General features: G+C 42.1%; 1 protein-coding gene across 2 annotated transcripts in view; it reads right to left on the reverse strand.

Annotated features, from left to right (window-relative positions):
- MTMR14 (myotubularin related protein 14) overlaps positions 1-25,070 on the reverse strand; it is a 136,184-nt gene extending 111,114 nt beyond the window's left edge. For both annotated transcript variants that reach the window (XM_081945171.1, XM_081945170.1), the window contains exons 1-7: positions 24,748-25,070; positions 21,948-22,096; positions 11,576-11,684; positions 8,637-8,712; positions 7,599-7,659; positions 4,990-5,112; positions 4,165-4,238 (exon numbers count right to left, since the gene is read on the reverse strand). In XM_081945171.1, coding sequence (XP_081801297.1) covers positions 4,165-4,238; positions 4,990-5,112; positions 7,599-7,659; positions 8,637-8,712; positions 11,576-11,684; positions 21,948-22,096; positions 24,748-25,011 — 856 coding nt within the window. In that variant the 5' untranslated portion in view covers positions 25,012-25,070. The remainder of the gene's footprint in view (positions 1-4,164; positions 4,239-4,989; positions 5,113-7,598; positions 7,660-8,636; positions 8,713-11,575; positions 11,685-21,947; positions 22,097-24,747) is intronic.
- Positions 25,071-26,012: the final 942 nt, after the last annotated feature.

A 26,012-nucleotide genomic window follows, 5' to 3' on the forward strand; every position in this document is an offset into this window, starting at 1 on the left:
AGGGGGATGGGGAGAAAGAAAAATGGAAGAAATGTAAGCTGGGGTAAAGAAGCTCCTCCGAAGGAATCAGAGACCCCAGAATAAACAGTGTTAGAGCCACAGCTTGACTCTCATTAGGTGTTTAGAGCAGTGCTTTTCAAACTTGGCAACTTTTAAGATGTGCGGACTGCAACTCCCAGAATTCTTCTGCCAGCATGCTGAGACTGTGGAATTCTGGGAGTTGGAATCCACCTACCTTAAAAGCTGCCAAGTTTGAAAGACGCTGCGTTAGAGCAACCATCAGCCCAACCTCTTGCAGCAAGACAGGAAAGCGAGCCCTGTTGAACAATTCTCAGCTGGAATCCAACATTGCTGATAGGCAGGAGCCTGAGCTAGCCAAAAGCTTCAGGAGCTTATTTTCAACTTTGCCTCCATAGCTTATGCCAGAGATCAACTGGCCGTTCTCCAGCTATTAATCCCCCTCTGAAATTGGTACTCTGGAATTCTGACATAAGAGTTGATTGCCCAGAGAGGCATTCTGGGGAAATCCTCAGCACTCTACAGGCTAAGGATTGTGGCTCCAACCAATAGCAGAAGAGGACCACTTAGTTGGGAATTTATAGAGGTTCTGGGGATATGGCAGATTCTGTACCCCTGCTCCAAATCATATGCTCCAGGACTGTTTTATTAAACTGCTAGATAGGATTCAAGGTACAATATAGGTAGTCCTCAACTTATGACCACCACCACCCCAATCTACTTCCAGAGTTCTGACATTTGCACACACCCCTGTGATCATGTGACTGCATTTCAGGCACTCGTTATGGCTGGCTGCAGCGTTCCACGGTCACTTGACCACAGACTATGACTCCCCCCCCCTGTTTCCACCTTAAAAATTGTCACTGCGCTAATTGGTTTGCTAGCTGTGCCGAGATTTATTGCGCATGTCACAGTTCTTATCTGCAAATGATTTACTGCGCATGCACTTTCATATTCCTTCTTAACTTTCACTTCTGATCTTTTGTTCGCCTGCCAAGGGAGGTAGGCACAGGGCTCTGCCAAGATGTAATTAATTCAGTTAGCAAGTTTGTATTTTTACTTTCTTTTATATTAATTTTTTTTAAATTAGATCATGCCTTGGGTTTATTTTTGCTTATTCAAGAAGTATACTTCCAGGAGAAGCCACGATCCATCATCATTAATTACAAAGGGTTTAAATTATATCCTTGTCAAAAATATCCATAGGGGCACACAGATTCTTTTAACAACCATGGTGTTTGCTTAACAATAGTCGTAAAATCAGGCCTGGTCACATGGGTGCCTCAACTTATGGCCATCATGACTTACAATGGAAATTCTAGATCCCATTATGAAGTTGAGGACTATTTGTAATGCTTCTGAACAGAGAAGCATAAGCATAGGGGAGGGGTGTGTATATGTGTGTGTTGGTTTTCTGACCCAATTCTGTGCAGGTTTTAGGTTACATTGCAACATAGAATAAAGATATAAAGTCAGACACGACAAGAGATAGGTGGACCTAGGAAGAAACAGGTTTGGATTATATAAAATGCAAAAGTTTACAGAATTGTGCCATTCTGATTCTCTCTCTTTTTTTAAAAAAAAATTTGTTTGTACAAACTTCTCTCTGATTCTTTCTCATTACATGCAAAGACCGAGGTAGTGCCTAAATGGATTCAGAGAGAGAGAGAGAAAAAAATTGTCATTTTTTTTTAAAAACCCCTCCAACCTAGTTACTTGGTAATTTCAAAACCGTGCTCTGGAAGGCAACTTCATCCAAGGCTTGATGTCACTTTAATTGGAATATTCCCTCTGTGGGCGCTCATCCATTAAAAAGACAACGAGTGTTTATGTGCTCATTTTTCCCATGTGACCTCCCAAGGAACATCTCATAATGCATAAGGACTTTCCAGGTCAGTATTTCTTAGCCAGAATTTCCTGGCAGTGCTTAGCTCCTCGGACTGTGATTCACTGCAGCGAGATCAGCTTCGGGAAGAGCCAAGAGGAAAGGGGAAACCCATTTTCAGCATTGCGCTGAGAAGCCAAACTAAATCCTCCGGTTGTATATTACCCTTGCCCGACACACCAATTTTCAACCTCATTTACTTTCTAATGAGATGTTGAACAGGCTTTCAAAAGCGCCGAGGCGGAAAAGGCAAACCACACCCACATCTGAAATAAATATTGTTCAGACACCTTATCTTTTGATGATGGAATCTACTAATTGGGGAAGAGCCCATTTCAGAAATAAACAAAAAAAAAAAAAAGAGTCCTTCGACCAGGTGAAAAGTTGCAACTAATGTTCCCGATGAACAGTGGATAAGTGGCAGTTGTTAAATTAACTGACTGGGGGACTTTCAGCTGTCACTCTACCTCAGTCCAGCTAACCTCACAGGGTTGTTGTAGGGAAAATAGAAGGAGGAAGAAAGAGTATGTTTGCTGCCTTGTTTTAAACCAACAGCCCTCAAACCTTTGGGCACCAGGGAAGTTTTTCTGTGGTTTTCCGGAGGAAGCGTGGTTTCATGTGCTGCTTGCATAACGGAGAGGGCGCTCGCTTGTTTGCGTGGCCTAATTTCTGGCACCCTGGTCTAGGTGGCATCTGGCTCAATAGTAGTAACTGCAAAAGGGATCTTGGAGTCTTAGGAACAATCATTTAAATATGAGCCAGTAGTGTGCAGCAGCAGCAGCCAAAAAAACCAATGCAATCCTAGGCTGCATTAACCGAAGGATAGAATAAGCGCCGCAGGGGCGCAGTGGTTAGAGTACAGTACTGCAGGCTACGTCTGCTGATCACCGGCTGCCAGCAGTTTGGCAGATCGAACTCACCAGGTTCAAGGTTGACTCAGCCTTCCATCCTTCCGAGGTGGGTAAAATGATGACCCAGATTGTTGGGGACAATAGGCTGATTCTGTAAACCACTTAGAGAGGGCTGTAAAGCACTGTGAAGCGGTATATAAGTCTAAGTGCTATTGCTATCAAGATCACATGAAGTGTTTGAGAGGTGGGGCTGGTGTTGTGACGGTACAAAATCTTGAAGCTCCAAGATCACCGTTGATATCTCTCCTGCTGGATGGTCCTTTTGGACCTAAACCATCCCGTAGAGATGGTGATAGAAAAGGGATGATCCTGCTGATCTCAGGGACACCGCAAAGTCCCTGGGATCTGCTAAACTTGGTTACAATCACACTTGGAATACTGCAACAGGTTTTGGTCACCACAATGTAAAAAAAAAGGTATTGAGACTCTGGAAAGAGCACAAAGCAGAGCAACGAACACGATTAGGGGGCGGGCAGCTAAACATGTGAAGAATGGTTGGAGGAATTGAATATGTCTAATCTGGTGAAAAGAAGGAATAAGAAGTGACATGACAGCAGTCTTCCAATATCTAAGGCAGTAGCCTCCAAACGTTTGGGCATCAGGGACCTATTGTGTGGAAAGAGGTTTTTCTGCAGACCGGAGGGGGCGTGCTTTCGTGTTCTGCCTGCATCCCATGGATGGGGCTTCGCTTGTTTGTGTGGCCCGGTTTCTGGCATGCTGCAGACTGGTGCTGATCCACAGACCGGGGATTAAACAATAAAGGTGGGACTATAAAACTATGTAAAGCCTGAAATATAGTTTCACATGAAGATTAAAAACTATACAGGTAGTACTCGACTTACAACAGTTCGCTTAGTGACCGTTCAAAGTTACAACGGCAATGAAAAAAGTGACGTATGATCCTTTTTCAGAGCTATGACTTTTGCAGCATCCCCGCAGTTGTGTGATCGATATTCAGATGTTTGGCAGCTTGTTCATATTTATGACTGTGGCTGTGTCCCAAGGTCATGTGATCCCCTTTTGTGGCCGTCTGACAAGCAAAGCCAATGGGGAAGCCAGAGTCACTTAACAACCAACGTACTAACTCATCAACTGCAGTGATTCACTTAACAACTGTGGCAAGGAAGGTTGTAAAATGGGGGCAAAACTCACTTAACAAATGTCTCACTGAACAAGAGAAATTTTGGGCTCAATTGTGGTCGTAAGTCAAGGACTACCTGTACAGTACTTAGCATCTTCTAGTCTTTTGCCTTGAGTCTCTGAAATATCCTCTATTCCCAATTTATCTAACAAGTACCAAAATCAATTATTTTGCTACTGCCCAAATTTTAACATATTGCTCCAACCTACCTGGGTAGGGGATGGAAAGGAGAGTGAAGTCAGCATACCGCTGTGCTTTATCCACTTTCTCAGAAGATGTCACACTGAAAGAGACAAGGATATGCACTGTGCGGGGGTGAAATTCTTTGGCAATATCTGGCAAAAGCGCATTAATATCATGCAGCCACTTCACTGCACCTAGAAATTCTGGGTCTACTTTCTTTTATACATTTGCAAAGCTTAACTACGTTTTCTGGCTGTCAACAATTAAGGCTGTAAGTGTCTGTAGTCAGTTCTCTCTCACAACCCTCTAAATAAATGGGGCTTTTATTTCTGTGAGATGTGGACAACAACAATATATCATCACCTAGGAACCTTACATTATTTTATTTTTTTTCCCCACCCCTCTCCATAGACTTCAGGGCAGCAATCAGGATGACTTCCTGCCTTTCATCCCCACAAATGAGATGGGCAACAGCACTTTGCCCGCAGTCAACAAATGAGGACAATTTGTGGTAGAATAGGAATTTAACAGAATAACAGAATTGGAGGCGACCTTCGAGGTCTTCTAGTCCAACCCTCTGCTCAAGCAGGAAACCTGATACCATTTCAGACAAATGACTGTCCAATCTCTTTGAATCTAGTTATCATTGAGGACGAAGCCCAGCTCTAAGTTGTGGGTGAAGAGATTGGACAACCATTTGTCTGAAATGGTACAGGGTTTCCTGCTTAAGCAGGGGGTTGGGCTAGAAGACCTCCCAAGCCCCTTCCAATTCTGTTAGCATTCTTCAGCTGGAGGAATGTGGCTCAAAATTTCCCTGACGCATCTGGAGTACATCATGCACAGGTGCTTACTTCAATCCAAACTTCACTTTTTTGTTCTCCACCATCAGGTCACAGATGTATGCAACTGACAGATACCGCAAGAGCTTGATGTCGTGACCTCGGACTTTGTCAAAGAGTTGTGAGTCTGCATTTCTGAAATGAAGGCAAAATGAGGCTTAATGGGAGATCAAAGGATTCTAGGAAACTCACATGCCCGAACATCTATAAAGTATTAGCACCGCATTATAAAGCCTTGGTAAGATCACATCTGGAATACTGCATTCAGTTTTAGTCACCACATTACAAAAAAGAAGTTGAGACTTTGGAAAAAGTGCGAAGAAGAGCAACTAGGATGATTAAAGGCCTGGGGACTAAAATGTATGAAGAAGGGTTGCAGAATTTGGGTATGGCCAGTCTAGAGAAAAGAAGAACTTAGGGGGGACATGATAGCAGTATTCCAGTATTTGAGAGGCTGCCACAAAGAAGAGGAGGCGGTCAACTTCTTTTCCAAAGCACCCAGAGGGCAGAACAAGAAACAATGGATGGAAACTGATCAAGGAGAGAAGCAACCTGGAATTGAGGAGAAGCTTCCTAACAGCGAGGACCATTAACCAGTGGAACAGAAGTTGCCTTCAGAAGTTGTGTGGGTGCTTCCTCACTGGAGGTTTTTAAGAAGAGACTGGACAGCTACTTCTCTGAAATGGTACAGAATCCCCCGGTTGAGTAGGGGGGCTGGACTGGAAGACCTCCACATCTCTATTCTGATTGAGTCCTGAAAATCCCATTCATTTCAAGATGTTTTTTGCAAGGGAGGTGGCCCAAGAGATGGCATCCAGCTCAGGACTAAGGCATTTGAAGTTCCCGATATAAATGGGTTAAAATAAGGGGTAAAGAACTAGGGAGAAAGACATGCTAATAAACATAATAAATCTGGACAATTTGATTGGTTTGGATACATACAACAGCTGCCCAATTCACCTCTCAAACTGGAGCATTATTGTCCCAGTAGTTAGGAAGTCCCAAAAAAAAGAGCTCTTCAACCGCTTCAAAAAAATCACCCTCTACAAAATCAGATTGGAAGGAAAGCCAAGCAAGATAAACTATTAAGTGACGTTAATCACCCCAACCATGCTGGCTGGAGAATTTTGGGAGTTGAAGTCCACAATACTTGAAGTTGCCAAGGGTGGACATCCCTGGTCTACAGAGAAGAATTTTAAGTGCTTAATCTACATTTAGGATCTAACATAACAATACTTTATGGATTGTGCAAAACATTTTATTCTTGACGGAGAAATTTTAGGTTTTTTTGAGATCTCAGTGCAAATTCAAATTTATCATTTTTTAAAAAAAAGATATCTGCCACAAACTACCTGGAGTATCTTCAAGAACTTCTTTTGAAGTTAAAATAAAATAGAATTTTTAAAAATCTGCCATAAACTGCTTTGAGCATCTTCAAGAACACCTTTTGAAGTTAAAATAAAGTAGACATTAAATAAAATTCACAGCAATGCTGTAAGAATTTCATCCTATGGTCTACAGAGTCTTGGCTCTACTTATCTCTCCTGATAGCCCCTAATTTTATTTATTTATCACATTTTTTTGAACTGCTCATCCCCCTCACAGAGGGAGGCCCAATAAAATACTTATATAACCAGTTATATAACAGGACAATGGCTATTGCTTCAACTACCAACTTCTGAAATTCAAGGGATCTTTTTAATTGTTTTGCACTGGCACAACAGAGATTCAGGAGACATAACCATTAATTACTGCCCCTGCAATTCCAGGCTAGCAAAAGAAACTTTTTGATGAGTTTGAGTTGGAGAGAGAGAGAGGGAGGGAGGGAAAGAGGGAGGGGAGGCGGAGGGAGGGAGGGAAGGAGAGAGAAAGACAGAGAGATAGAGAGACAGAGACAGAGAGTGACAGAGAGACAGAGAGAGAGAGAGAGAGACAGACAGACAGAGAGTGACAGAGAGCGCGACAGAGACAGAGACAGAGAGACGGAGAGACAGAGACACAGAAAGACAGAGACAGAGACAGAAAGTGAGAGACAGAGACAGAGAGAGACGGAGAGAGAGTGACAGAGAGCGTGACAGAGACAGAGAGACGGAGAGACAGAGACACAGAAAGAGAGAGACAGAGACAGAAAGTGAGAGACAGAGACAAAGAGAGACGGAGAGAGAGTGACAGAGAGCGCGACAGAGACAGAGAGACGGAGAGACAGAGACACAGAACGAGAGAGACAGAGGCAGAGGCAGAAAGTGAGAGACAGAGAGAGACGGAGAGAGAATGACAGAGAGCGCGACACAGACAGAGACATGGAGAGACAGAGACACAGAAAGAGAGAGACAGAGACAGAGACAGAAAGTGAGAGACAGAGACAGAGAGAGATGGAGAGAGAGTGACAGAGAGCGCGACAGAGACAGAGACAGAAAGAGAGAGACAGAGAGAGATGGAGAGACAGAGAGACAGACACAGAGAGAGACAGAGACAGACACAGAAAGAGAGAGACAGAGAGACAGAGAAAGAGACACAGAGACAGAAAGAGACAGAGACGCAGAGAGAGAGAGAGAGAGAAAGCGCTGAGGATAGAAGTCAGAATCTGATATACAACACATCAGCACAGAAAACAAACAGACCTTAAAGCAGAGTCTTCTTCTGACAAGTCTTCTGTATCTGCCCAGGGATCATCTGAACCACCTATAGCCATAAAAAAGGAAGAGAAAAGCAAGTTAGCAGTCGCATCAATGCTTGCGATGAATTATAGCAACTATGGTTTGGTATTATCTCATATATTAGTTTTACCTTTTAAGTTGCATTACTGAAATAAATGAACTTTTGCACGCTATTCTAATTTTTCGACTTTCACCTGTATTTTTCCTAGATAGTTTCAGACTTCCCATCCGTTAAGCTTAATAAACGGTCCAAATGAACTTGCTATGGTGAATGAGTCAAGTGAAATCATCAGGGCTATCCCAACGAGTAGTTTTTTTCAACCTTAGTGACTTTAAAAAGTCTGGACTTCAACTCCCAGAATTCCCCAGTCAACATCGCCGGCAAGGAAATTCTCTAGGAGTTGAAGTCCAGACCTCTTAAAAGTTGTTAAGGCTGAAAAACATTGCTGTAGAGCAGGGGCCTCCAATCCTGGCTACATTAAGGCTTGCGGACTTCAGCTCCCAGAATTCCCCAGCTGGCATGGTTGGCTGAGGAGTTCTGGGAGTTGAAGTCCATAAAGATGCCACATTTAGAGACCCCTGCCGTAGAAGAGTCTTATTGGGCCATCCCACAAAGCCAATGAAATAAACTTGGTTGGGGTTTTTTTTTGATGCAAAAGATCACCAAATGGCTAAATCCTGGAGTCTCTTTGTGCATTCTAGGAATTTGTTTTTCATCTTGAACTAACCAGTGGCTATTTACATATAAACATTGCGTGCATTAACCTATGATTTGTTTTAATTTAATGAATGCACAACAGTAAACATTAAACCACATTTTACAAGCCAGAGGGCCTGGATTTATACATAACACTAATTCAAACCTAGCAACCCATATTATTATTACTTCTTCCTCCAAGCTTAAAGGAGCAACCCTTACTAATTTCCACAGATGCTCCATTTCTCTTCAAAGAGCATCATCACCAGTAAAACTACATATCCCACAAACCTCCCTTCCCTTACCTGAGAAAATGTAGTTGTATCCTGTTCGTCCATAAAGTTCTCCCCACCCTGCCAGCGTGGCTGATCGGCATATATGCTGGGGAGACAAAGACCAATAACTAAGATACAGCAATGGACTCTATTCTCTCTCAGGCTTATTGAACTATCCCAAATCAAAATGGAGCTGCTGATACAGTTTTACAGAGGAATCATTGAGTCTGTCATCTGCACCTCTATAACTGTCTGGTTTGGTTCTGCAACCCAACAAGACAGACGCAGATTTCAGAGGATAATCAGAACTGCAGAAAAAACAATTATTGCCAACCTGCCTTCCATTGAGGATCTGTACACTGCATCCGACGCGCCCTAAAAAGTTGGCTTTTCCAGCAAGCCGGCCTGGCCTGTTAATTTTATCTAATTTTTTAAATGTTAGTGCTATATTAATTGGGTTTGCTTTTTGGATTGTTTCTAATTTCCTTTTAACTTTTGTAATATGTGTTTTTTAATGCTGTACGCCGCCCTGAGTCCTTTGGGAGAAGGGTGGCATATAAATCCAATAAATCAAACAAACAAACAAACAAACAAGCATGAGTCAAAAAGAGAGCTGTGAAAATATTTACAGACCCCTTGCGTCCTGAACAAAAATTGTTTCAACTCCTACCCTCAAAATGACACTATAGAGCATTGCACATCAAGACAATAGACATAAGAACAGTTTTTTCCCCAAACGCCATCACTCTGCTAAACAAATAATTCCCTCACCTCTGTCAAATCATTCACTAAGGCTGCATTACTATTACTATTAGTCTGCTCATCGTTCCTATCACCCATCTCCTCCCACTTATGACTGCAGGACTGTAACTTTGTCGCTTGTATCCTTACGATTTATATTTATATTGCTTGTTTCCTGACTGCTTATTTGTACCCTATGACTATCATTAAGTGCTGTACCTTATGATTCTTGATGAATGTATCTTTTCTTTTATGTACACTGAGAGCTTATGGGCCGAAGATAAATTCCTTGTGTGTCCAACCACACTTGGCCAATTTGTCTGAAATGGTATAGTTTCCTGCCTGAGCATGGGGTTGGACTAGAAGACCTCCATGGTCCCTTCCAGCTTTGCTATTCTATTCTATTCTATTCCATTCCATTCTAATTTTGCTCTGGAGCCTTCTTGCTAGATGGTTGCAGAGTTTACAACACAGGTTTCATTCCTTACTACAGTAACCCCAGTGCAGAGTTCCCGCACTTCCTTCTCATTCTCCCACGCAATCTCTCTTAACAGTGCTCTCTTCATGCTTATCAACTCATTATCTTTAATGAAGATGATCTCATTTAAGAAACAGCGGGAATGTTGGGAAAAAGTAGTACTAAAGTTCTTACTTTTGTAAGAAGAAGCTACCCTAAATCTGGTAACTATATTCAGACAAGTCTTTTGCACTTTAGAAGGATTTTAACCAACTCTGGAGCAATGATAAATAAGATCTCAAGTCTATGGAGATTCTCAGTCATCCAGGCCATGGTTGTCCCAAAAGTGGGTTGTTTTTTTCATGAGGCAACTGGACTTTCTGGTTTTTTTTCTTTGAAGAAAACCTCAGAGAAAAAGCAGAAAGTCCAGGTGCCTCTTATAAAAAGCACCTGTGGGAAAAGATACAATATCAAGGGATGAAAATCTAATGGGAAAAGGGGTTGAAGCTGAGTGGAAGTTTCTAAAGAAGATGATATAGGTGATCCTCAACTTATGGCCAGTCGCTTAAGGATTGTTCACATTTACAACGGTCACGAAAGTGGTGCTTTACAGCCTATAAAGCACCCCCTGGCCATTTTAAATGGTCACATTGCACTGCTCCCTCCTGGTCACATGATCACACGTGGATCCCTCAACTTACAACCATAACAGCTTATTTCTGAGCCCAATGGCGTACGTAAGTCGAGGACTATCTTCATTATAATTACACAAGCAAACAATTCTAGCATGGAACAAAATGGAACACCACTGAGGGAGGGGGGGGGGGAGCCACAATGTGGCTACACCACCAAAAAGCTTATCTTTAAAATCTGAGCACAGAAAAGAAGATCCATGGAGGAGAAATGGGAAACAGGACAGGTCACAAAGGTACAGAGTACAGAGCGGAAGCCCAGAACTGCAAGGAGAGTGCCAGGGAAAGGTCCAAGCTCAGAATGCGATGAGGTTAATTAAGGAAGTTATAAATAAATATGAAAGGCTCCTTGACAAGGATTTGCTCCTTCAGTAAAGGCAGCAAATGTTAACAAGTAAGGAAAAGGTCTGGGCCACTTGATGTAGGTCTTCTAAAACAAAACACCAAAAAAGCATCCTGACTGATCCATCCCCAATAAAACCCCTCCATGTGTCCCACCACCAAATTGTGACAAGCTGAAGGCTTAAAGTGAGAAAAGGGCCTTCTGCCTCTCTGAGGGCATCTCCAGGTGATGAGAAGAAGCAGGAAGGTCTCTCACACACACAGAAGTTCCTGGCTAATTTTCAGGCCTCCTCATAGTCAGTCCTGCAAAGGCTGCCATGACCCATCTCTCGAAAGACAGAAGCCATCAGGGTGGATTCGATTTAAATCAAGTCGGTTTAAATCCTTTTTAAAGAGCAACTGTCATCTCTGTCCCACAACGGCTCTTCCTCTGACCAACTGCTGACTCACCAACAGTCCCTATATTGCAGAATATACAGCCTCACGCTACATAACTAAACTCCCTTTCATTCTGAATAAACTAAATTATTAATGTATCTTAAATAGAAAATGATCTTTAGATAGATTTTTACTCCAAAAGTATTTTATTAAAATAAATTTGATTTAAATCACAAAATCCGATTTAAATCACAAAATCCGATTTAAATAAAAAAATCTGATTTAAATAAAAAAAAATCAGATTTTTATCCACCCTGGAAGCGATCTAGGAAAGGTGTACAGGATACGCACAGCTTTACCTTGCCCTTGTAGAGGATAACGGGGCAGACAAACCGGCCTCTACATCGAGCCATTTTACTGCGGTGGATCAGGTCTTGCAGCTTGCTAATCTGGACGGTGCTTTCAAACCTGTGGGGAGCAAATCAGTTCATTAGTTGTACGGGCAGCCTTTGGAATGAGGAGGGATGCGTCATGTGGAGGCATGCAAATTCCTACCTGGGCATTTGGCATCATCAGCCTTCCATAACTTGGCTGCTTTGGTTTGTCCCTTCTGAGGCCAATAGTTTGAGAGAAGGGAGAGAAGGACTCGCTTTGCGAAACAACCTCCTGCTTTTGCAAACTTTGTGGCCATAAGAGAGGCACCCCATCAGAAGTGCAGGTTATGTTACAGAAGTGTACAAGCATATTCTGGCCTCAAAAGGGAAAGGCAATATTTTAAAGTTTGTTTTCACATAGCTGTTCTGACCTAGGCTTCTCAAGACATGAAACAAACTCCTTGTTCCGACAAAAAACCCTTTTATTAATGTACTGTGAATTCTGCTCATTCACATCCAGTAAAGTCTTTCAAGGGAGGATTTACACTCACAGACCTTATCTGGCTTGGAGAGCTGCCAGGCCGAAATCTTCAAAACTTGGCAAGGAGTCGCTGAGAGTCACAAACCAATTAAGCAAACTAATTGTCTCCTGCAAACTCCACTCCCCTTTCGCTACTCTTTTATTTCCTCTGGGAGGGGCCATTCATGGTCCACCTGTGGCCTTACTCCCAAGTCGATCCCTGTTCTTTAGCTGTTCCCTTCGTCTGGTAACTCTGCACATGCACACACTGGGAAAAGGCTCCCGCTGTTCCTCTGCCTCACTGATGTCTGACTCTGAAGGCAGCTGATAACTGGCATATGGCCCTGGCCCCCTCTCTGCCTCCAACACAGAGCCCTCATCAGAGCCTTCCCCAGTCTCCAGGACTGCCCCAGGTTCCTCCCCAACCCTCCTCACTGTCTGAATCTGCTGCTAGCTCCACTGGCAGGCCACAACTCTAACTAGTTTTATCCCCACCCCCAGCTTAAATCCATTTAAAAATGAAAATATATGTACACATTCCTCTGAAAAGGTTCCCTTTTTACACAGGCTTTCTTCTGACATGCCTATTTTTGGAACTGCAAACCACATTACAAAATAATTGAAGAAAAGTAGATTTTGGTGATACAAGGATGTTGCTTCTACACTTCTCCAGGTCTTGTCAGAAAGCAGGATAAAAATGGAAAATGACATAAATAATTCTGCTCATCAGGTTCAACAGAAGAGGTCGAAATGTTCAGGGCTGTGAATGTTCAAGGGACAAGGCAGCAGGGCTCCCAAAATCACTTTTAACCACTTTTAAACTATACCATGCTGTCTTTTGAAATCACGTTCTTTTCCCTGCACAAAGGACTGGGGGCCCCAAAGGCTGACATTGAAGGAAACGTTTGCATCTTCTTCAGCATGGAAGTTTAATCAAGGAAAAATGATGTCGGAATGAGTTGCCTGGTGTCACCCCTTGCGTGTTTCAGAAATAAAAGACGGTGTTTCAAATGGAGTCCTAGTGGACAACCATTTAAATATGAGCCAGCAGTGTGCACCAGACACAGAAACAAATCTCACAAATGGCTCCGAAAACCTTAGAATAAACAAAGATGTTACTTACTCTGGTTAATCTGGATAACACAGAGGGAATCCTGGACACCTGACAAACTCTCAATGAAATCAGATTTAAGGCTGTGCAATAACTGTATGCTACATATTCCGTGATGGTGAACCTACAGCACATGTGCCACAGGTGGCAAGCGGAGCCATTTCTGAGGGCATGCAAAGCGTTGCCCTGTCAGCTCCAGTCATGCCAGCTAATTTTTGGCCTTGATTTTTGGCTGTTTTTCACCCTTCGGAGGCTTCTGGGAAGCCTCCTGAAGCCTCTGGAGGGAGAAAAATGGTCCAACGGGCAAGCCGGAAGTCCGTTCCCAAACTTCTGGTTTGCGTGTTGGGCTGTTTTTGCTGTCCCCGGGCTCCAAGAAAGCCTCTGGAGACTGGGGAGGATGAAAAACGGACCTACCAGGCCCACCAGAAGTTGGAAAATGGGCCGTTTCCGGTCTCCAGAGGGGCCGTTTCACCCTCCCCAGGTTCCAAGAAAGCCATGCGCGCATGTGCGGGGCAGGGGGTCATGCTTGCATGCAATAGCGCGCATGTGTGTGCTTTTGGCACCTGAGCCGAAAAAGGTTCTCCATCACTGCTATATAATTCTAATCTCACTCTCGACTAAATCCAACTCAGAAATGAAACTTTTTTTGCAGTCTTCAATTCTCCCAAATTCACATATACAATACAATACAATACATTACAATACATTACAATACAATACTATACAATACAATACAATTACAGAGTTGGAAGGGACCTTGGAGGTCTTCTAGTCCAACCCCCTGCCTAGGCAGGAAACTCTATACCGTTTCAGACAGATGGCTATCCAACATCTTCTTAAAGACTCCCAGTGTTGGGGCATTCACAACCTCTGGAAGCAAGCTGTATGAGGGAACTTGATCCACTAACAGAGTATTTACCATCATCAGAATTTTGAATTCAACCGTTTGTCTTGAAATTGGCCTGCACAACTGGCTGAAATGAATGTTTCCTTCTACTGACCGCACAGAAGCAACACAGAAATTTGTCCAACTGTTAGAAAAGGCCGAAGAACTGACTGATTGCTCCCCAGGGGTCATAATAAGAATGCACTTAATCATTTATTCTTATTCAAGGGATATAAATATTTTTAATATTTTATTCAATTTATGGAATCAATTTATAGGGCCACTCTGGGCAGCCAGCAACACATTAAAAGTACATTCAGCCCTTTCTCTGGTTTAGGTAAGATATTGGAGTGGAAGCAAAGTTCAGATTGACTATGACAGCTTGTTGGGTGATTATTTATATGCTACATGTTGCTATGATTTGGGTCAGGAAGAACCCTCTTCTTTAGTCCTTGGCGGAGATACTTTGGTCTGTGGGATTATTTAAAAAAATTAAAGTACATTCTGTAACAGTGGTTTCTTAACCTCAGCAACTTTGAGGTGTGTGGACTTCAACTTTCCCAGGAATTTCCCGGGATTAGTGGAACCTGGGAGTTGAAATCCACACACTTTAAAGAGGATAGGAAACACTGTTCTAGTCCCTGGAGGCAGCCTTGCAATGCATTGTAGTGCCAAGCCATTAGGTTTACATAAAGTTGCAACTTAGCACTCTAAATTACACTTGGAAATGCACCAGCCATTCCTAGAGGGCCATTAAAGTGGCTTCAGAGAAATATCTGGCCAGTTCCTCTTTCACTTCTCTTCAGGCTAGATATACAAGTTTGGCTTCAAAGCATGGAACAAACAGCAATTGCGGAACTGAGAAAATTTGGTGTGTGTTTTCTTTACATCGTGTTGCAGCTAGTTCTACATGATTTAAAATTTCAAAAACTTGCCTCCTCTTTTGTGAAATGTTGGATAGACTCTAAGAAAAAGGATTGGCTACTAACACATGGTTCCCCCCCCCCCCCTTCATCGGGAAACAGTTCTTTTTTTAAAAAAATATTTTAATTACATATCTTTTTAGATGCCTCCACAGAAAGGCAATATATGCATGTATAAATCAACATTTGTTAGGTGAAGTTCAACTTTCAATCTCTAAGTGTAGAGGTCTAGTGTTTTCCTGCAAAAACTGACATCAATATTTGAAAAAAATATTAGTTGTGGAGCATTTCAAACAGCACAGCTGCAATTTTTCACCCTGCTGTGGTAAAAGAGGCAGACAAGCCACCTGCAAGGCCTAGAGATGCCAAGAATACCAGTCCTTTTGAATTTGCGGTTTCTAGAGACACAAAGAAGTCCACCGTTTTTCAACCTAAAGTGGCGTTTCTCAATCTTAGTATCCTGAAGATGTCTGGACTAACTCCCAAAATTCCTCTGCCAGCATTCTGACTGGTGAGTTCTGGGACTTGAAGTCCATACATCTTCAAGTTGCTAAGATTGAGAAATACTGGCGTCTCTTGGATTGTTCCTCCAACATACAGTTTGTTGTGACTTGTAAGTGACAACTCTGAAAAAAGGGCACATTTTGCACTGCAAAGTATTAGGAAAGAAGTGGAAAAATGAACCTCATAATGTTTCTAGAGTTCTGTGCGTTTTTCTAGTCACTACACATCCAATATTATATTAAGGCCCTAGTGAGTAACATCCCATTTACAACTTAGGTTTTTTTGTTTGTTAAGGTAAGGTAGAATAGATAGAGGTGTCAAAGACAGGAAGAAAATTTTCTCTCTTTTCTGAAAACACTAGATGTGGGATTCATCTGATATGAAGATGAATCATATCAGGTAGAGGTTTGGGACAGAAAGAAAGTGGTTTACTGACAGAAGAGTGTAGCTGAGGATTGAACTGTGAGGTCATTGGTGTTTTCTGGGCTTACCATGCTCAGAAACACACCTTTCTATGGGGTCCTTAATGCTCTCTGAGCTTGGTAGTTTTCTTGCAGATGTTTTGTTACCAAATGAGATATCATTAGCACTTGTGACATCAGTGCCCTGATGTGACCAAGTTTGGTAACGAAAACATCTGCAAGAAAACCACCAAGCTCAGAGAGGATTAAGGACCCCATAGAAAGTTGTGTTTCTGAGCATGGTGCATCATCTTACTCTGGAATTTACTGTCACAACATACGGTTATTGTTTTGGATGGTTTTCCAAGAGGATAAAGGTTTTGCCTTCATTCATCTCTCAAGGCCTTTTGTTATGACTGCTCTACAGTTTCTCTAGTGTTGGAGTATGCCTCCTGATCCTAGTTGCTTGGGAACATGAACTAAGGTGACTTCTGATTTGCTTGGACATTTCAGGTTGGCCACAGGGAGAAGAGAATTCTAAACTACGTACACTGAACTTTGAGATGATCCAAAGTTATTCTTCTTAGGTTTTTTATGGTTTAATGCCAACTCCATTAAGCTCCCCAGTCAATTTTAAAAGCCTCTACAAGCCATGACATTGCTATGATGACCCAAGCCTTTGGATACATAAATTATAGTATTACAGGTATTAAAAAGCATGAGCGTAGAGCAAGCATTGCCAGCTATGTTTGAATATCCTAAAGACTATTCTATGACTGTACAGTTCATATATCCATCCAACCAGCAGTAAAGTTGTGTGATAAAAGTCATGTCGTATGGCCACACAACTACTCCATTGTCAGCCTCTGCCAAGAGTTGACGGGACGGCGGGGGGGGAGAGAACAATCTAAAAACACAGAAGAAAATGACTAAGCTTGTTATCTCAACCTATAACCTGTGTTCAATTAATATATCAAGACACTCAAGGAGCAAGAAAGCGATGATTCCTTCAACACAAGAAGATGCTTAATAGTCCTATCACAGCTGTCGTAAAAGAGTTACCAGAATTCTGAAGCCAAGACACTAAAAATAAAGGTACAGAACAAACTCCTCCAACCTGGTGAACTCCAGGTATTCTGGATTACAACTTCTATCATTTCCAGGAGCTCAGCCATTACGGATAGATAACTTTTATTGCCATTTTTTTTACTGTCAGCACACTGGCACACATTAAAAATGAAATTCTGTTGCCTTCTCTCAAAAGTGTACACATATATCACACACATATACACATGCCACCCACCCACCCAGTCAACTCATAAAGTTGCCATGGGGAGGAAAGGGGAAGAGCACATTCCACGCATATCTTCAGCTAGTGTCGGATCTCAAATTACTACAGCAGGCTTGTGAGGGGTGCACTGCATTGGAGAATGTGATTTATGACACAGATTGAGGGAAGGGAAGAAACAGGGGTAAAGTTCAGCTGTAATCCAAATGAGGCTAAGATCTGACTGCGATATGGTACTGCCAAAATGTTGCTCCTAATAAATGACTGGTTTTCTTTTGAAACTTGGCTGGAGGCTCATGAATCAATTAGGGAATCTTTCAGAAACCTGACATATACATACATACACACACATATATATACATATACATATACATGCACACACACATATAAAAATAACTTGAGAATTCACAAGGTTGATGCTATATGCAACTGCCATCCTCACCACTCTCCCCACCACCTTCCTGTCTGAAGCAGTAATGCTTCCAAACCAGACGGCAATATGATAGGATGCTCCTGATCGTCCCTCTATAGAAAGTGGTAAGGACAGGGGGAGGAAGATGTATTTTTGTCATGTGACACAGAAAATGCAGGCGCTGCTGTCCCTGCTTCACCAGTGTTTCTCTGTTGAGCAACCAAGAGTGATTGGTGGTGGATGATATGCTCCAGGCTTCAGAAAAATGCACTATTCCGATGTCTTGTACAATCTCCTCTGCCCTGTTTAGGCATTTATCAGCCAGATGTCATCTCAGCCCACAAGGAGCTGGGACAATCCAGTTCTCTTATTCAGATATATGCAAATAGAACGGGATGCAGCACAGTGTGAGGCAATACTGTGTGGATAATCTACTTCACAGAATCACAGAATCCTACGGCTGGAAGGGACCTTAAAGGTCATCTAGTCCAACCCCGCCCAAGGCAGGAGTCCTTATACCTTTTGGGAGAGGGGGCGGTCTAGAAGCACCTTCCCAGACAAAGAGCTGTCCAATCTTTTATTGAAGACCTCCAGTGATGGAGCACCCACAACGTAGGGAGACAAGCTGTTCCATTGATTAAAACTGTTCAGGAAATTCCTCCTTATTTCCAATTGTCCAAATAAATAAATAAATGTAGGTTGGCACAGAAGTCATTTATACAAGGATAATTATGGATTTTAATTGGCAGAGTGGGTTTGCAGTAACGGGTAGGGCACAATTGGGACGGCAACTTACGTTACTAAGTGATGCGGTTGTTGAGTTTAAGGAAAGTATAGCTGTTGTTCCCAAGTGATAAAGACATGAGAGACCGCATTATCAGCGGGTCCACTATGGAAGGGTTTGTTTTTTTTAATGTTAATTTAAGTAACTTCTGAATACGAAATCCTTCCCTCATTCTTGCCTTCAGCCAGAAAATATCTGGTGTGTGTGTGTTTGTGTGTGTGTGTGTGTGTGTGTGTGTGTATGACAGTCATAAAGCAGGTCACCATGTAACTGGACCCATTTTTATGAACTTTTTTGCTTCAGTTGTTAAAGCGACCATGATGGTTGTTAAGCGAAACCACTGCCCACTATGGAGGGGTGTTTTTGCCAAAAAATCAAAGTAAATGCCGGTTTTCAACAAAAAAGACATAAGTTGCAATCTACAAATGGCCGAAGTGTGGACCGGCTGCCGAGCACTCGAATTGGTTAATGTGATCATAGGAGGAAGGGGAGCGGCTGTCAGAACTGGGTCAACCAACCTTTGGGGTGGTCTGTTGTAAAACAAGGACTATCTGTAGCCCATTCCCTGCGGAAGGTCAAACTAATCAGTATATCCCATTGCCATGCACTAGAACTCATCCCTAGGCCCAGCCATTCTACTTTGGGGGGGGGAAAGGATACAGGGGTTGATCTGGAAAGCTAAACAGGATCAAACCTGTTCAATATTTGGATGTAAGACAGACTGGATATCCTAGACTGGGACTTTTAAGAAGCCAATGACAGACCACCTGTCACTGGATGAAGCCATCAGTGGAACTTGACTCAAGGGCATCTTTCCAAGCCACTAGGAGTGGGTACTCACAACACACCCAGGTTTGGCTTATGCTAATTAGGGGTAAAAGAGGTAAGCATATAAATAACTGCTGACAGCAATCAGCCCATTTCCTTCTACTGCAACTAAAGGCTACTATTGAGTGAGCAGCTTGCTGGCAGAGCCTCTTAAAAAAAATACTGCCACTATACATGGCAGAGGGGGGAAGGGCATCTTAAGTTATCTGCAGGTGGGGGAGATGCAATCCAACCAGAAACAACAGAGTTGCTGGAGAATCAGTTCTGGTTTGTTCTGCTGGTGTTACCACTCAGCTCAGTGTCCGGATGCTAGGAATTAATCATTGTTTGTTTATTCTCTGGGATTGGGCAGTACCCATGACTGAAGCAAGTTACTTTAATACAAACCATGGCACTAGATTGTCTTGAAGCAGATTTATGCAAATGTTCCCTATGATTTGTTCTAGGAAGATCGATACATTATCCTTCTCCTTCAGGATTAGCTATTAGGACTGAGGCAGGGCAGCAAAATATATAATCCAAAAGAAAGAGAAGTGAAGGAGAAAGAAATATAGACTTTAAGTTGTAGACTTGTGTTTGAAGGATGCATCATTTTTCTGCAAGCATAAAATAAAAATGATTGCTTTTATTGTATCACTTAATTCTAGTACCAATTTCCTCTTATTGCTTCCCCCCAAAAAAAGCAGAACAGAGATCTAATATCTGGAAAAGCTAATTCTTTGGCCAAAGGATTACCAACTGCTGAACTTTTGTTTTATCGAATAAATCTAATTGGGCATTTTATCTAAGTCACTACTTCTCTTGGCTCTAAATTAACTAAAGACAGGCAAAAACAATACCAAAAGACACTCAGGCACAGAAAGCATTCACAGGGAACAAGGGAAATACCCTTCCACTGATGGATATATTTTTAAAAACCACAATAAACCACTGCTGCATTTGAGGAAAATTTGTAGCAGTGGTGGGTTCCGGATCCCGTTCCAACCAGTACGGTTGGAACAGGCCCGGCATCGGCAACATGGACGCGCACAACACACGCATGTATCGTACCTGCCTGTGACACCTCCGCAAGCCTCCACGATGCTCCAGCTGCCCAGCAGAGCGTTACGCAGGCGCTGTATGCACCATGCGCGTAAGCACTGTAGGCTTAAGGTAAGGAGCTCGGGCAGCCGGGTGGGCCCTCCGGAGCACCATACTGGAACGGTACCCGGAACTCCGGGCAGGCTCCGGTACGCCCGTACCGGGACGTATCTCCTTCAACCCACCACTGATTTGTAGATACTTTGTACTTTCACAGAAGATCAAAAAAGAGAAATTTGCAGTTCCAAACAGAAGAATGAAGAAATATAGAAAAGAATGTCACTGCAGAATGAAGTATTACTGAATGTGTTTAGTACAGAGACTACATACTGATGTAGCACCTAGGAAAGAAAAGTATATGAAGCTATAAACAAAACCTTTGTCACTGCCCTCATCTTGATATTCAACCATAAAAGGAAGAATTCAGGTAATCCTCGACTTACAACCAGATGGTTAGTGATTATTCAAATTTGTGACTTACTTGCAAAAAAGGGAATTAAAGCAGAAAGCTGATGAGTTTCAGAGTAGAGTGGAGTTATCAGAAAGGAGAAATGGGTGGAACATAATCAGGCCTACTCTTTCTAGCATTCAACTCTGGACATAAATCATCTAACAGATTTTCTACGTAGCTATCACATGAAATGTCATGCGCTTTAGGACTTGTGACCCATGCATGGAACAGCCTGAATTAGAGTTGTAAACAACAACTTGCTTGGTCACCTATAGCAATAAATCAGAAGTTCCATACTCGCTATGACACTTCAGTGCCCGCTATTGAGTTTCAAGAGATTTTCAAAATAACATCATACACAACATGAATGTAATCAGCCACACTAAACCCTATTAAATAAAAATGCATCCTTTTTTTAGTGTGTAAAAGTTTGCGTGAACAGTTTGCTAGTAAGATTCATGGTCTATTGTATGGGATTATCCAATTCTTTCTGATATAGCCCAGCATTTACACACGCTCACCGGTATTTCTGACAAGATACAATACAAAGCATTTTTATTTCATATGATTCAAGATTTGCAGTTTCCAACAGGAAAACAGCATTACTATATAGGATGTTTCACTGAATCCTAGGGCTGGAAGGGACCTTGAAGGTCTTCTAGTCCAACCCCCTCGCCCAAGACAGGAGTCCTTATACCTTTCCAGACAAATAGCTGTCCAATCTTTTCTTGAGACCTCCAGTGAATCAAATGAGCCACAATATTAACTGTTTAGCTGATTAATAAAAATTAATCCTACTAAGTTCAGGATTGGTTCTGGTACACCAGCCTCTTCAACAGTGCTGTCTCAACCTTCTTCGTTTACTTTGCTAGGCAAGTGAACTATTTAATCACCAAATCAAAGGGATTCCAATCACAGGAAGAAGTACAATAGCTGTGCAGAAGGTTTCCTCAGAGGTTTGTGAAGCTGAGTTAAGGAAAGCACCCTCATAATAAAGACACTAACAGCACAAAATAATCTTGACCACAATCAATCAATACAACTGTTAACATTGTTCAGATTTATGTCCACATATTTATTTCTACTTGGTGATTGGCAAGTACATTTTCCACAAAAATATTTAATTTAGATATTAAATACACAGTCTTCCCAGGGCATTCACAACTTACGTGTGTCTTTCTCGGTCGCTGCTCTCATATTCCAAAATGACCATCAGACGTGGGTAATGACTGCAGATTTCACCATTCACATTGTGGATCAGGCTATAGCAATAATCCTTACTGAACAATTCAAGGCAACATTTTTCAATGTGTTCTACCTATATGGGTGAGAAGCAAACAAATGTTAATGTTGCACACCTCATAAAAGTATTTATAAATTCAAATACAATAGCCTCAACTTTAGAAGCTCAATAACCCCAAAAAGAAGTAACATTGATATTTAACACCAAATTAAAATACAAAAAAATCCAAACAAGAGATATTCTAAGCAGCTAGCATTTATCCCATGGATTTGCAAGGTAGTAGCCATATTTGTTCATAGAGTAGCATTCATTTGAAATGCTTATCATTCAAAAAGCTAAACTTTATTGGCAAGTTTGGCAAGGGAGCTTTTAAATAGAAGTGGTCATTACGCAAAAGCTGTAATAATTTTCCTAGAAATATTAGGGAACAATGTCCATTACTTCATACAACACAAAATTTCGCAGCTGGTTTTCAGTTCTCTAATTTTTTTCAAGAAGCATTAAAAAAAACACCACACAAATTTCATGCAAAAACTCCTTTAAAAAAACAGAACAGCAGAACATGAGAGCAGCTTTCTTCAGGTAGTCCTCAACTTACAACAGTTCGTTTAGTGACTGTTCAAAGTTACGATGCCACTGAAAAAGTTGGGTTATGATCATTTTTCACACTGAAGACCATTGCAAGCATCCCCACAGTCACCTGATCAAAATTCAGATGCTTGACAACTGGCATGTATTTATGGCAGTTGCAGTGTCCCAGGGCCATGTAATCACCTTTTGCAATCTCCTGACAAGCAAAGTCAATGGGCAAGCCAGATTCACTTAACCATGTTACTGACAACTGCAAGGATTCACTTTAACGACTGGTCTTAAAATGGGGCAAAATTCACTTCATAAATGTTTCACTTAGCAACATAAATGTTGGGCTTGGTTGCAGTTTCAACTCCAGGACTCCCTGTATAGGGAACATGTGATACAAATAAGAGGCCACTTCTTTAATAGACATGCAAACATGCAGACCCCCAGGATGGGCTTCACGCTGCGCAAACCATGCTTAAATGCTCAAACTTAAAAACACTCCATATATTTCTTTGACCTTAAAAGGCTGTTTCACAGCTCCAGTTTCAACTCTACCCTCAAAATGACGCTATAGAGCACTGCACACCCAGACAACTAGACACATGAAAAGTTTTTCCCCATCACTCTGCTAAACAAATAATTCCCTAACCACTGTCAAACCATCCACTAAGGCTGCATTACTATTATTATTAATCTTCTCAGCCTTCCTATCACCCATCTCCTCCCACTTATGACTGCATGACTGTAACTTTGTTGCTTGTATCCTTACTATTTATATTGATATTGTTTCCTGATAAGTTATTTGTACCCTATGACTTTCATTAAATGTTGCACTTTATAATTCTTGATGAATGTATCTTGTCTTTTTATATATACTGAGAGCATATGCGCCAAAGACAAATTCCTTGTGTGTCCAATCACACTTGGCCATTAAAGAATTAAATTCAATTCCTATTCCTATTCTATTCTATTCCTTATTCTATTCTATTCCATTCCCATCCCATTCTATTCTTTATTCTACTCTACTCTATTCTCTTCCTTATTCTATTCTATTCCTTATTCTACTCTACTCTATTCCTTATTCTATTCCTATTCTATTCTATTCCATTCCTTATTCTATTCCTATTCTATTCTTATTCTATTCCTATTCTATTCCTTATTCTATTCTATTCCTTATTCTATTCTATTCCTTATTCAGGAACTGGGTATGTCTAGTTTAATAGAAAGAAGGACTAGGGGAGACATGATAGCAGTATTCCAATATCTCAGGGGTTGCCACAAAGAAGAGGAAGTCAAACTATTTTCCAAGGCACCTGAGGGTAGAACAAGAAGCAATGGGTGGAAACTAATCAAGGAGAGAATCAACTTAGAACTGAGGAGAAACTTCCTGTCAGTTAGAACAATTAATCAGTGGAACATCTTGCCTCCAGAAGCTGCGAATGCCCCAACACTGGAAGTCTTTAAGAAGATGTTGGATAGCCATTTGTCTGAAACAGTATAGGGTTTCCTGCCTAAGCAGGGGGTTGGACTAGAAGACCTCCAAGGTCCCTTCCAACTCTGCTATTGTATTGTATTGTGTTGTATTATTCTATTCTATTCCATTCCTTATTCTATTCTAGTCCTCATTCTATTCCTTATTCTATTCTATTCCTTATTCTATTCCTATTCTATTCTATTTCTTATTCTATTCCTTATTCTATTCTATTTCTTATTCTATTATATTCCTCATTCTATTCTATTATATTCCTTATTCTATTCTATTATATTCCTTATTCTATTCCTATTCCATTCCTTATTCTTTTCCATTACTTATTCTATTCTATTTCTTATTCTATTCCTCATTCTATTCCTTATTCTATTCTATTCCTCATTCTATTCTATTTTATTCCTTATTCTATTCTATTCCTATTATCTTCTATTCCTTATTCTGTTCCTATTCCTATTCTATTCTATTCCGGCTGCAACACACTCTCCCTCCTGTTAGGGCAGGAGTTGAAAGTCCCGCGCAAGAGGCTTCCCAGGCGGGTCTCTGCATGCAGGCGTGGTGCCACCCGGACCCTCCTCCATATCTTAAAAGAGGCCAATCCACGGCCATGCTGGGAAGGCGGGTGCCATGCAGTAAGTCCCACGAAAGCCTCTTCCCTCACCTTATTATTGCCGCTGCTCGCAGCGCTGGCTCCAGCTGCTCCCCCGCTTTCCCGGGCCCGGTATTGCGCCCTCGAAAACTCCAGCAGCAGCTCGCCCAAGGCGCGCTCTCCGGAGCCAGCGGCCTGCAAACAGGCGGAGCCGTTCCGGGCACTTGCCATCCGCACCCCCGGAGTCACGGGCCGCCCAAGCCCCGGACTCTCTTCCCCAGCGCCTTCGCCATCCCCAGGCTCCTTCCGCTTCCGGAAAGACGGCGGTGACGCCATTGGAAGGCGACGGAATCTTCCCCCTCCCGCGAGCCCGCCTGGAGGGGGACTCGGAAGAGCCCTCCCGCCGCTCCTCCTCTTACCGATGACTGAAGGGGGAGGGCGTGGATTTGTTGCTGGTGGGCGTGGCTGAAATGTTGGGGGAGGCAGGGACTGTGTCGTAGCAGAGCTTAAGACCCTTTTGCTGGGCTGAGAGAATAGAATAGCAGAGTTGGAAGGGACCTTGGAGGTCTTGCTTAGGCAGGAAACTCTACATCACTTCAGACAGATGGCTAACCAACATCTTCTTAAAGACTTCCAGTGTTGGGGCATTCACAACTTCTGGAGGCAAGCTGTTCCACTGATTAATTGTTCTAACTGTCAGGAAGTTTCTCCTCAGTTCTAAGTTGCTTCTCTCCTTGATTAGTTTCCACCCATTGCTTCTTGTTCTGTCCTCAGGTGCCTTGGAGAATAGCTTGAATCCCTCTTCTTTGTGGCAACCCCTGAGATATTGGAACACTGCTATCATGTCTCCCCTAGTCCTTCTTTCTCTTAAGCTAGACATACCTAGTTCCTGCAACCGTTCCTCATATGTTTTAGTCTCCAGTCCCCTAATCATCTTTGTTGCTCTTCTCTGCACTCTTTCTAGACTCTCCACATCTTTTCTACATCGTGGCGACCAAAACTGAATGCAGTATTCCATGTGTGGCCTTACCAAGGCATTATAAAGTGGTATTAACACTTCACATGATCTTGATTCTATCCCTCTGTTGATGCAGCCTAGAACTGTGTTGGCTTTTCTGGCAGCTGCTGCACACTGCTGGCTCATTCTGAATTCTGGGATATCCATACATTTTAAAGCTGCCAAAGTTGAGAAATGTTGATGCCATTACTAGCTATTATACACTATATTAACCTGAAAGCTGAGCTTTTAAAAAAATATATAACATTTTATTAGATTTTAGAATAAAATACAAAAGCAAATAGAAGATCACGGTGGGGAGGGGCAGGGGAAGGAAAAG

The sequence above is a fragment of the Natrix helvetica genome (assembly GCF_964273705.1).
Source record: "Natrix helvetica genome assembly, chromosome: 1".
Taxonomy (NCBI): Eukaryota; Metazoa; Chordata; class Lepidosauria; order Squamata; family Natricidae; genus Natrix; species Natrix helvetica.